The sequence below is a fragment of the Vipera ursinii genome (genome assembly GCF_947247035.1).
Source record: "Vipera ursinii genome assembly, chromosome: 2".
Classification (NCBI taxonomy): domain Eukaryota; kingdom Metazoa; phylum Chordata; class Lepidosauria; order Squamata; family Viperidae; genus Vipera; species Vipera ursinii.
Window position 1 is genome coordinate 109,094,987 of NC_139513.1, and position 14,681 is coordinate 109,109,667.

At 43.5% G+C, this 14,681-nt stretch overlaps 1 protein-coding gene across 1 annotated transcript; it reads right to left on the reverse strand.

The window, feature by feature from the left end:
- Positions 1 to 2,363: 2,363 nt before the first annotated feature.
- LOC310636907 (G-protein coupled receptor 54-like) lies at positions 2,364 to 14,012 on the reverse strand. The gene is made up of 5 exons (XM_083357060.1): positions 13,533 to 14,012; positions 7,675 to 7,799; positions 7,214 to 7,349; positions 5,761 to 5,999; positions 2,364 to 3,099 (listed from the first exon to the last, which is right to left on the reverse strand). Exons 1-5 carry the CDS (start codon positions 13,852 to 13,854, stop codon positions 2,740 to 2,742), a joined length of 1,182 nt encoding a protein of 393 aa, XP_083213186.1. The 5' UTR covers positions 13,855 to 14,012; the 3' UTR covers positions 2,364 to 2,739.
- Between the last annotated feature and the right edge of the window lie 669 nt (positions 14,013 to 14,681).

Here is a 14,681-nt window from a genome sequence, read left to right on the forward strand (position 1 = left end):
ACAAATCTTTTTTTTAAGAGTGCATTCCTGAAGAAACAATTATGTAAATAGAATAATGGCACCTTAGGGAGTATAATCTTAAAAGATGGGCTGACTCTTCCACATAAAGAAATGTGATCTGTGTTTTTCCGGTCAGTTATCAGCCCAGTGCAGGCACTCTTTCATTTTCTTCTTCTATTCTGCGTCTCACAGAATATTTATGGTATACTTTACTGACAGTGTGCATTTAATGAGCTTCAGTGTTCCCGAATAAGGCAGTAAGCTTACTGATTATTATTATAAGAAGGAATGTTTCGGTGTCCATTTGAGCGTACAGAATATTACTGAACTTTTAGAGATTTCTTTCACAGAGTGAAAGTGGTGGATGGATCTGCCTAGTAAATGTTACATAAGCTAAAAAAAAACCAAAAACCTTGCCATTACCTAAAATAACCAGCTACAATAATTCATCTGTATTATGGCAGCTGTAAGCAATCACACAGCAAAAGACATCTATATGTCGTTGAAAGGTCTAGAAGATGAATCTATCACGAAGTCTACATCTTTCTTTTCTCTATGTGTATTACCATACCCAAAAGAATGAGGAGCTACCTGATGTCCCTTCTTACCCTGGGCAACTATCCTGCTAACTCATTCTTGGAAATAAGTCTCAGTGAATAGGACAGGGAGGGATGGAATTCTGATTTTTTTAAAAAAGAAAATTCTCCTTTCACTGCCCAAGCAATTCTCATCAGACTGAAATGTTTGTATTTTATAAAGGAAGGGAATCTTGAAACGATTGAATGTTAGTGCATAAATATATCTTAAGTGATAAAACTTCAAGGGAGTTCACGCAAACGTGAGTTCTCAAACATTAAACATAAAACGTGGGGAGGCGAGCGAAAAGGAAACAAACTCTCTGGTGAGTTACCAGCTTGTTCAAAAGCACAGTCTCCCTGGCAAAGGGTGACTGCTGACATCAGAAAATATGAGTCATGGGGAGACAAGTGGAAAGGAGAAATGATTAATTTGTGGATTGATGTGTATGGGGAGGGGCAGATATTATTTACCCTTCTCTTCCCCACAACAACTACTGTTGTCAAGGAGCTTGCTCAAGTAATGAATTCCAGCAACTTGCGCAAGCCTACAAGGTTGTCCCTGCTCACTGACAAGCTGGCCAGAATCACTTGGAAGGTGTCTTCCTGGCTTAATTGCTAATTACTGTATTCTCAACTGGAGACTTGGTGAACCAGCCCAAGGTCTCTATTAAAATTATGAGAAGGAAGGAGGGGGGGGGGAGAAAGCCTGTGTGCAGTCTGGAAAGAACATCTATTGTATTCAGTAGTAGATCCCAGGAAAGCTGGATCCCATTCAGCTCTCAGCTGCCAGGGACTTAGATGCACAGGGAGAACTCTATCCTGATTCCACACCTCTGTTCTTGTCCTATGGTTGGGCTATTTAAAGAAGGCGGGTCTGTCCTTAAACTTGTCATATAATCATAGCAGTAGATGTCATGAAGTAATCTATCAAGGTTATTCCTTATAGAAAACCCTCATCTGTGCACATGCACAAGCTCCCAAGGATTAGAGCATTATAAAGAGAGTGACTTTCCTGTTTTTTAGAGACATGTCTAACGCTGTTTCAAAGAGAGAAGACTCATGTTGACAAGGAGGCCATATAACAAAATACTTCAGATAATACTAGTCAGGTATTATGTGGGGAAATGCCTCTTTGGCAGCCAGGTGTATTTTTGCTCTTACATCCCACGAATCAGACTGAGATAAGACGGGGAAGCTTGTTCAGTGTACTTAGGGAACCTAGTCAAGTGTTAGCATGTTGGTTGAATCAGGCCATCATCTTTTCACATCAGAGAGTTTGTTTTGGCAGTTTGGCTTAGTGATGAAGGTCCTGGCCTACAAACCAAAAGACTGGGAGTTCTCCATTAGTCCTGAATGAAATCTGGCTAGGTAACTTTGGGCCAGTCATTCACTCACAGCCCAGCCTTCCTCACAGGGTTGGTGTTGTGAAAAAACTAGGAGGAGGAAGGAGTATTAGGTATGTTTACTACCTTGAGTTATCTAGGAAGTAATAAAGGCAGGATAAAAAAAATATCAAATAAATAAATAAATCACATGTCACATGACAAGCCATCTGCTGCCCTGAACTCTGCTGGAGGAAAAATAGAAAATAATAACGATATGGCATTAGTGGATATTAAATATTAGTACTGTGTGGGTTGGTTAAACAGGAATGCTTCTTAACTGCCATTGGATCAGGAACGTGTCTTTTGAATGATCTTAATCTGTTATTTTATTATTATTTTAATCTGTTGTTTTTTTAAAAAAACACCTTTGAATCTCAATAAGCCTCAGAGGGGAAAAAAATCAGTTTCAAAAATTTTATTTTTACATTTTACATCCAGAGACCGGGTAAATTCAAGTTGTACAGAACCTATATTCTAAAGATGACCATAAATACAAAACAGTAGGCTTGCTTCTGCCAGCATTGAAACCTAATACAGCGACGCAGATTCCTGAAGCATTTAAAATTAAAATTCACAAGGAATAATACGGAACCCCTAGTTCTTATCATTATGGAATTTATTTAGCCTAAGATGCAGAAAATTCTGCTTTGTGTAGGTGGTACTGAAGTAATTACCTTTCATATATGGCTGAGTCAGTAACCATCTTATTTTAACATGTCAGTTGAAACATCTTTTCTCGGGAAGGAAGCCAGCCAAGTTCTTCCTCACAACAGAAGCTAGGTCTCTTCAGTAACAAATTTCATCTCCGCGTTATGGGAGCCTGAATGCATGCCATTGTCCCGTACACGCTGGCGGAAGAGGAAGGGGAAGGCTTTCTTGAAGGATTTGCGGAAACTGTCTCCCATGAAAGCATAAACAATAGGGTTGAGGGAAGAGTTAGCATAAGACATGCAATTAGCCCATGTCTTAATCTTGTAGGTTTCATAATTCACCTGGAAACGGAGATAGAAGCCCTGAAAAAGCAGGTAGAACTGGATAGGACCCCAGCAAATGGCAAAAAGAAGTACAATCACTACAACCATCTTGGAAATCTTAGCTCGCACGGCCGCTGAGCGTTCAGAGAGATGTTGCAGTTGCTGGAAAATGAACAGAAAACACACATGAACAGTCTTTATGGAGAGTGTGCTATCTGAGCAACCAGAGCAATTGCCTAGTTTAGCAGGAAAAAAAAAAGACCTATTGGTTTCAGATTCAGAGGAAGGCCATTCCAATTTTAGACTATCATTTTAATATTTTAACATTTACTATTTTAATTGCGAGCTGCCTGGAGTCACTTTGCAGTCTGAGATGGGTAGCATATAAATTAAATAAATATGTAAAATAAAATATCCTAAATTTTTAGAATACGTATCTTTGGAGAAGTATTTTCCAAAGAAAGATAAAATGATAAAATGAATCTCAGTGAAATGCAAGGGACTCAGCAGGCCTATATGAGCTATTTTGATACTCTGCATATGCCGGGATTTTCTCATCCATTAGGTCAGCCCAGATTTCTGCCAATTTACAAAGTTTTTGGAAGTGGCGTGTGCCAGTACCTTCTTGCTAGGACTGACAGACAGTTACTGACCCAGACCCACCCATCTGGATTTTGCGATTCTAGAGCAGGAGCAGGACTAGAATTCATGGTCTCCTGGTTTATAATCCAGCACCTTTATTTATTTATTTATTTATTTTAATTCCATTTATATCTCGCCCTTCTCCGAAGACTCAGGGCGGCTTACAAGCTTAGCAGTAGCCTTCATTCTATGTATATGCCTGCTTATTAGGGCTTTCACACACACACACCCAGCGGCATTATTACAAAGTCAGCTTAATTGCCCCCAACAATCTGGGTCCTCATTTTACCTACCTCGGAAGGATGGAAGGCTGAGTCAACCTTGAGCCTGGTGGGACTCGAACCTGCACTAATTGCAGGCAGCTGGTGTTACTTAAGGAGGCATTAGCCCACTGCTCCACCAAGGCTCCTTTAACCAGTACGCCAATCTGGCTATCTTTTTTGAGGATGCGGGAGATATTATTTGACTGTCTTTACATTACTTATCATCTTTTGTTCACCTTTTCTTCCATTTTCCCACTGATTACTAGTTTTTTTTCTTCCTGAAGTTTCCCACAAATGCAGAGACCTTTGGGGAAAGGAGATCAACTGAGTAATTTAAAATTTAATTTAATTTAATTTAATTTAATTTAATTTAATTTAATTAATTCAATTCATCTTGCTCCATAACTGATACGGAATTCGTAAATTCAGAACACATAGGAATTCAATTTCTTGTTGAAAGATATTATATAAACAGCTGAAGAACACAAAATGAGAACTGATGGGCCCAATCATTGTATGCAAGTCCAAGGAATCGTATACATTTTCAGATAAGATTTCAACAATGTAGGAGCGTACAAAAATATGTCTGTTTTGCCAGGCATTTTAAATTGATGATAAAATGAAACAAGAAAACAAATCGTGTGTTTATTAGATTTCTATCCTGCTCATCATACTTGCATGACTCTGAGTATTTACCAATAAAACAGTAAAATCATATGAAAGCCATAGTTAAAAACATAATTAAAAACCATATTAAACCAAATAGGTTTAATTAGTTATCACCTATAAAGCCCTACATGGCCTGGGTCCGGGATATCTGAGGGAACACCTGCTGCCGGCATCAAACGCCCTTCGCCCAGTGCGCTCCCACAGGGAGGGTCTGCTCAGGGTCCCGCCGGTAAGAGATTGCCGGCGGGTGACACCCAGGGATAGGGCCTTCTCGGTGGGAGCGCCTGCCCTCTGGAACCAGCTGCCGGTGGAGCTGAGAACTGCCCCCGACCTCCAATCATTCCGCCGGGGCCTGAAGACCTGGCTCTTCGAGCTCTCGGGCCCAGACTGAGGAGAAATTTTTAATTTGGGGTTCTTTTTAATTGAGTACAGGGTCAATTTAATATTTTTTAATTTGGTTCTTAATTTTTGTATTTTGGATTTTTAATTCCCTGTAAACCGCCCTGAGTCCTCAGGGAATAGGGCGGTATATAAATATAAATAAATAAATAAATAAATATTTTTTAAAAAAAATAACTGCAGTTAAAAGGCAGAGGAGAGCATTTTCAATCCATCAACCATCCCCAGGGTTGAATGGCACTGCTAGATCCCCTGGCCAATTGGCAGAGCCAGGTTTTAATGCTCTTCTGGAAGTCCAGTAGAGTGGAGGGGGGCTGTTACTGGGTCAAGTTGTTCCAGAGGGTGGGAACAATAGCAGGGAAAACTCTCTTCCTAGACCAAACCACTCAAAGTTCTTTAACCAATGGGGTTATAGTTGATTAAATATTATTTTATTCTTAATTACAATTAATATATTTGTTATTATAAATGAAGGCATGATTTATTATGTATTTATGATTCACAACCAACCTGTTTCTGATACTTCAGGCTCCTAGTTGACCTTAAGGTTAATTATGTACAAAGTAGCTTAATTAGCACAATATGCTGCATGAGCAAACAAAATTATTTCAACCCTCGCCAAAACATATTATACATATTGGCAACTGCATGAAATTCATTCTGGCTACACCTAAGCAGTCTATGGGAGAAGGACGGGTTTTTAACTTTTCTTCCAGATTTTTTTCTTTTTAACATTTATTTCAATTACCTGAACTGGGACTTTGTTTTTGCACATACAGACAATTGCAGGAGCTATAAAAATCTAATAACAGAAGTACAGTGACCCTTCACTTTCTTTCTACTATCTTACCTGGTAATCATGGTCCACCGGTTCAACCACGGGACGTCCAATGCGCTTGAGCATGACGGTGTAGCAGAAGCAGATAGTGAGAAGAGGCAATAGATAAACACCCAGGAAAGTGTAGAGGATAAAGCTGCGCTCCTGGATCTTGCTTGTGAAAGCTTCAATGCAGTAGGTACGTAAACCATACCAGTAGCCATTTTCAGTACGGTGATACATAGCCATGGGCAAGGAGAGAATGAAGGAACCTGGAGGTCATAGACCCAGAAGTCACAATCCTTGGATGGGCATTTAGAAAACAAACTCTAGAAAGACTTGAGGAAAACCAGAATGATCCTATCTCTTGGAAAGGAGAACAGTGGGTGTAAGGATGCATGGATGCATGTGTATGTAGATGAGTATGGTTGCTGATTTACTATTGAGATAAAAACTAGTCCCTGCAGTTTTCTTGGCTAGATTTTAAAAAATGGTGTGTCATTGGATTCTTCCTAGGGTTGAAAGTCAGTGACTGGCCGAAGGTCACCCAGATGGCTAAGGTAGGCCTAGAACTCACAGTTGCCTGGTTCCTAGCTTGGTTTTTTAACCACTACACTAAACTGGCTCTCATATAATATATAACAGAGGTAAGGGAGAAAGTTTTTGAAAGTGGTGTTCAGAGTATTTATAAACCTAGCCCAGAGACAGAAGGATCAAAAGAGAAGAAACTTGAAACATGACCAAGTTCAAAAATCCATCATTTAGAATGTTTAGCTTTGTGATGATAGTCAACAACTTGAACTTTAAACATTTTAAAGATAATGGTTATCAGATATTTTAAGCTTACATAGTACTATTAGTTAAAGTAGTATTTATTACATCATTTTCATATAGTAAAAGTTTAGGGATTGATAAAAACTCTGAAACTTCATGAAGGGGTTGATGAACTCAGATGCTTGGAGACCACTGATTTATGAGAAATTGAGTGGATAGATCAAGGGAAGGTAAGCCCTGGATTCTGTCATCAAACTAAATGTCAAATGACGATGATTTATTAAACTTATATGCAGTCCAACTTCCAATGACACTGGAAGATTAGTGGTTTGAACTGAAACAATGGCTTCAAAAATTAGGACACTTGAATTATCTTGGTTTTGTATTCATTCTGCTTATATTTCAAAGTAACAGTAACACATTTTACATTACCTTCTGACCTCACTTCTTAATTAAGTAACCAACTCCAGAGAGCGGTCATGACTGATTATCAGGGTAATCCCAAGAAGGTAAGTCTGGATGTGTCAGACATGGGTTTGGTCTCCCTTCCACCTCAAGCAACATAGCCTCTTCTTTTTCCAAAGGTATAAATCAGGGGTAGGCAACCTTGGCTCTTTTATGACTCGTAGACTGCAACTCCCAGAATTCCTGAGCCAGCCAAGGTTGCCTACCCCTGGTATAAATGCTCATAGATTTTGCAAGCCCCACTCACCAATCCAAATAGCAAAGCTGACGGCCATGGCTACCTGTGGGGTTCGATAACGCAATGACTGCAATGGGTACAGTGTAGCATAGCAGCGGTCCACACTCATAGCCATCAGAGTAATGCACGTGGCCTGGACAGTCACCTGGTGAGAAGACAAAAGCACGTGGCGAAGACACCAAACTCTAAATTCACCTTTCAGTTGCTTGTGCACCCCCTTCTCCTCTTTAAAGCAAGAACAGCATTATTTGCATTCACTATGAATAGTTTATAGTCCCCGCAGATCTTTAATAGCTTAGGAAGGCTGGTGGGGAAAATGTAAATAGCCTGCGAGTTGCCAGTCCTAACATACAGCTATGTAATTGGCACCAGGTGCAGACACTGAAATATATCCACTTCATATCATCAGTTGTACTTGAGGGAATTAAAATACAATTAAAGAGAGATATTTTTCTATCATTCAAGCTCACCTGCTGTAAATAGTTGACAAATTTGCACATAAAGTCGCCAAACACCCAGCTGGGCAAGGGATAGAGAGTGGCAGTGAAGGGAACACAGCACACTAAGAATATGATGTCAGTGGTAGCCAAATTTGCTGTGAAAGACACAAAGTTATTCTCAAGCTGCTTTGGGTTTTCCTTGGTACCTTAAACGAGAATGAGAGTTAACCAGTTTACCTTCAGGTATGCTTATTGCTGTATCATTTGAATGGTACGAAATCAATGAAGCAGATTTGACAATAGATGGCAATGATAGTATTTTGTGACAAATGTAAAATCTCAGTGTTTCTGGTTTTAATCTTTACTGCAGCATTCCACAAGCAGGTCCACCTTATCCAGTATGGATTGGAAAGAGTGTTTCAGATTTCTATGTTCTTTCTTGGATCCCAGCTGCAAAATTCATAGTGGGATGAAACCCACAAATGGAACACACAGCTAGAGGGATTTAAACTAATTAAAAGAAACAGACCAAACAAAAGAGGAGGTGGAGTTGCTCTCTATATAAGAAATAATTTTATCTCTACAGAAATAGAGCACAACAATGATGAAAACTGTCTTGAATGCATTTGGGTCAATATAAAAAGGGGGGTGGAAATGATATTACCATAGGTGTATACTATGGGTTGCCCAACCAAACAGAGGAAATAGATGAACTTTTTGCTAGTCAGCTAACTAAGGTATGTAGGAAGCACATCACAATAGTAATGGGGGACTTTAATTACCAGTACCCTGACATCAACTGGGAGACAGACTCTCCACCAAGAGGAAGATCAAACAAATTCCTGACAAACCTAGCAGACAACTCTGTCTCCCAAAAACTAGAGAAGGGAACTAGGGGATTAGCCATATTGGATCTAATCCTCACTAACAGAGATGAAATGATAGAAGGTGTTGAAGCCACAGGAACCTTTGGGGGAAGTGATCATGCAATATTGGAATTCAACATTTTGGAAGCAAAAGCAATAGAACACAGTCAAACTAGAGTCTTGGACTTTAAGAGAGCTAATTTCAATAAAGTTAGAGAGAGTTTGGGAAGGATTCCATGGATGAGAATCCTTAAGGGGAAAACAATTCAAGAAGCTTGGGAAAGTGAGATAATAAAAGCCCAGTCTAGCACAATACCAACAAAGAAGAAAAATAACAGCTCTCAAAAGAAACCAGCATGGCTGCATAAAGAAATCTGACAAATTGAAAGATAAAAAGGACAAGTATAAAAAGTAGAAAGAGGGACACATAACTAAAGCAGAATATCAGCAAATAGTCCAAGCCTGCAGAGAGGAAATGAGGAAAGCTAAGGCTCAAAATGAACTAAGGCTAGCGACCAAAGTCAAAAATAACAACAAAAAAGCTTCTTTCAACATGTAAAAAACAAGAAAAAAGTTAAGGAAATGATTGGTCCATTTAGTGGGAGAAAGTGGCAAGAACATGACAAGCAACAGGGGGAAAGCAGAACTATTTAACTCGTTTAAATATCTGTCTTTACACAAAGGGAAAAAACAGTCCAACCTATCAAAAACAGTACCATAAAAAACAGATTAGAAACACAAGTTAAGATAGGTAAGAAAATGGTAAGTGACCACCTGTGCAGCCTAGACGAGTTCAAATCACCAGGACCAGATGGATTACACACCAAGGTTCTCAATGAACTGGCAGAGGTGATCTCAGAACCACTGAACTATATTTTTCAAAGATCCTGGAACACTGGGGAACTACCAGAGGACTGGAAGAGAGCTGATGTAGTTCCCATCTTCAAAAAAGGGAAAAAAATAGATCCAGGAAAATACAGGCCTATCAGCCTGACCTCAATACCTGGGAAGATTCAGGAAAAGATAATCAAACAATGAATCAGCGAACACCTTATAGCAAACAAAATCATTTCTAAAAGCCAACATGGGTTTGTCAAAAACAGATCATACCAGAAAAATCTTATTACATTCTTTAACCAAGTGACAACATTAGTGGACCAGAGGAATGCTGTGGATATAATTTACTTGGACTTCAGTAAGGCATTTGATAAAGTAGATCACAACCTACTACTTGAGAAGATAGAAAAAATGTGGGTTGGATAGCATCACCACCAGATGGATTCGTAGCTGGCCGTACTCAGCATGTGGTCCTCAATGGAACTGCATCTACATGGAAGGAAGTGTGTAGTGGGGTGCCCCAGGGCTCTGTTCTGGGCCCAGTGCTCTTCAACATCTTCATCAATGATTTGGATGAGGGGATAGATGGGGAACTCATCACATTTGCAGATGACACCAAGCTGGCAGGAATAGCCAATATTCCAGAAGATAGGCTTAAAATACAGGAGGATCTGGACAGACTTGAATACTGGGTGCTATCTAACAAAATGAAATTCAATGGTGAAAAAAGTAAGGTTCTACATTTAAGCAAGAAAAACCAAATGTACAGGTATAATATAGGTGGTACCTTGCTCAATAGTAGCAACTGTGAGAGTGCTTAAATATGAGCCAGCAGTTGTGCTGCAGCTACCAACACAGTGCTAGGCTGCATTAACAGAGGGATAGAATCAAGATCACATGAAGTATTAATACCACTTTACATTGCCTTGGTAAGGCCACACTTGGAATACTGCATCCAGTTTTGGTCACCATGATGTAAAAAGATGTTGAGACTCTAGAAAGAGTACAGAGAAGAGCAACAAAGATGATTAGGGGACTGGAGGCTAAAAGATATAAGGAACGGCTGCTGGCATTGGGTATGTCGATTGCGACTAAGAGCCTACATTAGGTCTTATCTCGCTGCGATAAGGGAGGCGAGGTCTAACCACTTCGCCACCCTTATCGCGTCCGCAGATAATCGCCCGGCCGCCCTGTTTAGGGTGACTCGCTCCCTCCTAAATCAGGAGGTGAGGGAGGATCCCTTGCAGGGCCGTGCCGAGGAGTTTAACCAACATCTGTCGGACAAAATCGCTCGGATTCGGACCGGTCTGGACTCTGACTGGGCAGAGTCTGACGATCAGGACACGGGTGGTCTTGTCGATATCATCTGGGAGGAGTTTGATTCTGTGACTCTGGAGGAAGTGGACAGGATCATGGGGAGGCTGAGCACCACCACATGTTTATTGGACCCGTGCCCTTCCTGGCTGGTTTATGCAGCCCGGGAGAGGACACGCAGCTGGTTCCAGGCAGTTATATCGGCTTCTTTGAGTGAGGGTATCTTCCCCGCCGTCTTGAAGGAGGCGGTGGTGAGGCCTCTCCTCAAGAAGCCTGCCCTGGACCCGGCTGTATTGAATAACTTTCGTCCTGTCTCCAACCTTCGCTTTCTTGCGAAGGTTGTTGAGAGTGTGGTGGCGCATCAGCTCCCTCTGGTCCTGGATGAAGCGGATTATCTAGACCCGTACCAATCGGGTTTCAGGCCCGGGCACAGCACGGAGACGGCATTGGTCGCGCTGGTGAATGATCTCTGGAGGGCTCGGGACAGGGGGCATTCCTCTGTCCTAGTCCTATTAGACCTCTCGGCGGCTTTCGATACCATCGACCATGGTATCTTGCTGCGGCGTCTCAGGGGATTGGGAGTGGGAGGCACAGTTTTACGGTGGTTCTCCTCCTATCTCTTGGGACGTTCGCAGTCGGTGTTGGCAGGGGGGCAGAGGTCGACCGCGAGGTCTCTCATTTGTGGAGTTCCTCAGGGGTCGGTCCTCTCGCCTCTCCTGTTCAACATCTACATGAAGCCGCTGGGTGAGATCATTCGTGGCTTTGGAGTTGGGTATCATCAGTACGCTGATGATACCCAACTTTTCTTTTCGACCCCAAACCACCCCAGTGATGCCCTCGACGTGATGTCCCGTTGCCTGGAGGCGGTTCGGGTCTGGATGGGGAGGAACAGACTCCAGCTCAACCCCGACAAGACTGAGTGGCTTTGCATATCTTCATCCCGGGTTTATTCGGACATTCCACCTCTAACTATGGGGGGTGAATTATTACCCCCCGTAGATAGGGCTCGCAACTTGGGGGTCCTCCTAGATTCACGGCTCACCTTGGAAGATCATATAGGAGCCGTGACTAGGGGGGCCTTTGCACAGGTTCGCCTGGTGCGTCAGTTGCGGCCCTATCTTAGCCGGGATGATCTGTGCACGGTCACTCATGCGCTCGTGTCCTCTCGTCTGGACTACTGCAACGCTCTCTACATGGGGCTGCCCTTGAGGACCACTCGGAAGCTCCAACTGGTACAGAATGCAGCCGCGAGAGTGGTGTTGGGAGTCTCCCGATACTCCCACGTTACGCCTCTGCTCCGTGAGCTGCATTGGTTGCCAGTTGTCTTCCGGGTGAGATTCAAGGTACTGGTAACGGTATTCAAAGCACTCCATGGCATGGGGCCGGAGTACCTCAGGGAACATCGGCTGCCGGCATCAAGCTCCCTGCGCCCTGTGCGTTCCCACAGAGAGGGCCTCCTCAGGGTGCCACCGATCAGAGAATGTCGATTGGTGGCCCCCAGGGGGAGATCCTTCTCTGTGGGCGCTCCGGAGCTGTGGAATCAGCTACCGATTGAGCTCCGGATGGCGCCCGATCTTCGCTCCTTTCGCCGCGATCTCAAGACATTTTTGTTTGTACAAGCCGGCCTAGCCTGAGGGGGAGTGTTGGGGTTGTTTTATCTTTTGTTTTTTAATTTTTCTGGGGGTTTTTAGCGTTGTATTTATATTGTTTTTAACTAGGGCAATTGTTTAATCTGTTTTTAATGTTTGTATTGGTTTTTTTTTTTTTATTTTGCCCTGTGAACCGCCCTGAGTCCTCAGGGAGAAGGGCGGTATATAAATGTTATTAAATTAAATTAAATTAAATTAAATGTCCAGTTTAATGAAAAGAAGGACTAGGGGTGACATGATAGCAGTGTTCCAATATCTCAGGGGCTGCAACAAAGAAGAGGGAGTCAAGCTATTCTCCAAAGCGCCTGAAGGCAGGACAAGAAGCAACGGATGGAAACTAATCAAGCAACCTAGAACTAAGGAGAAACTTCCTGACAGTTAGAACAATTAACCAGTGGAACAACCTGCCTCCAGAAGCTGTGAATGCTCCAACACTGGAAGTTTTTAAGAAGAGACTGGACAGCCATTTGTCTGAAATGGTAAAGGGTTTCCTGTCTGAGCAGGGGGTTGGACTAGATGACCTCCAAGGTCACTTCCAACTTTATTATTATTATTATTAATTTCTGATTGATAAATCAATATATATAGTGAATAGTATTCCTTTAAAGTTATAACACACTGTGGATTTTTACCTGACAAAACTGCTGAAGAACTTAAAGAGCAATACATCAGTGTAATCTGGAAATGTCGTAAGGATTAGTGAAAGTGTGGTGATGTTTTTTTTTCAAAAAAAAAGAAAGTATTTTAACCATCTGTCTGTGAAATCACTAAATGTAATCAAAGCTGACATTTAAAAACACTTTATTTACAACTTGGAGCAAGTGGCAAGCAATATAATTCCTCTTTCAAATATTACAAGTAAATTTAATGCATTAGTAATGTCAACTTCACCGTGCACAATTGAGTGTAATGTTACAAGCAATTGGTGTTATCAGTGGGAACGTGAACGGTCTTAAATACTCTTTGAAATAGTCTTGATGGAAGTTGATGGAAACGACCGGACACAGTGAGAACCTAGGTCCTAGGTCTAAGACCGTGACAGGTTGTAAGGGGTTCCAGCTAAGGCAGAACATCCAACAGAAGTGCTAGAAGGATCTTTGTTGCCCCTCGCTTTACAGTATTACAGAAGAAAGTACGTTAACTGACTCTGCCGCCTTGGAGCCAGCTGGGTTCCAGGTGACTTCTGTCGCTACTGAGTGGGGGGGGGGGACACAGGACTCACCAATGTAGAAGTTTGTGGCTGTGCGCATCTGGCGATGCTTGCTGATGACATAGATGACCAGGCCGTTGCCCACCAGACCCAGCAACATGATAAGGGCGTAGAAGAGGGGAACGAGCCAAGCGTCGGTCAGAAACGGGGGCGAGGTCTCCTCTCCGCTGTGGTTAAAGATCCAGAACTGCGTCCCGAGCTGGAAGGCACCTGGCGCTTTCCTGGGCTTGGGGCTGATGGGGTCACTCTGCCAGGCTACGGTGGGCAGGAGGTCGCCCCAGGTGGGCAGGAGGTCGCCCCAGGAGGCCTCGGAAGGCAGGGGCTCTGCCGCCATACCGGAGGGGCAGCAGAAGGCTACCTCCGGAGCGGAGCGGTCCTGCTCGCAAGCAACGCGCGGCTGCGAGAGCCTCAGTTTCGGCAGCCGAAACCGGAGCAGGAGGGGGGCCGAGGCACGCAGCCCCTTCCTCCCTCGACAACCAGGCGTCTCAATCTCTTCTTTTAGCGGAAGAGGTGCGCACGGCGCGTCTAATCCCACCTGTAATGCAGACGGCTGCCCGAAGTAGGGACAAGGAGCCTGCCCCCCCCTCCCCTTTCACAGTGCAGGACCCGGTCAGCAAAGGCCGCTCCCCCCGCTGTTTTCGGGTGCCTCCCTGCTTGCTACAGCCGCCCCCGCCGCCGCCATCGCCAGAGTTAGGTTTGCAAGCGCAACGAGAGGAGGCGCGCATTTTCCAGGACCGCGGATGCTCTCCGCGCCGAGCCGGCTTAACTCCGCAGGACTCTGGCCGTGGTCCGCCCGAGCGCAGCAGCATCCCGGACTTTTTCAAAGATGCTCCGACGGCTGAACTTAAAGAAGAGCGGCGCGAAGAGCGGCTGTGATTGGCTCCCGAGGACGCTGCCGCAAGCGGCGGACAGATGGAAGAGGATCCTCGTTGGAGACCGTCTCCCTGGCGGGAGCCCCAAAAGCGATCAAGAGTCGACGGAAAGCCGAGTTCGCAGGAGAAATGGCCTACAAGTTCCCCAGATTTTGGAGGGTCCCTGGAGTTCTTAGAGGAGAGTTGGGTAGGGGGGACCTAAGGCTTGGGAGTGACTTGCCTCAGTGGGCGGGGGTCCTGCTTACTTGGGTGGGCAAGGCCGCTCAAACCTTACTTAACTGTAACTCCC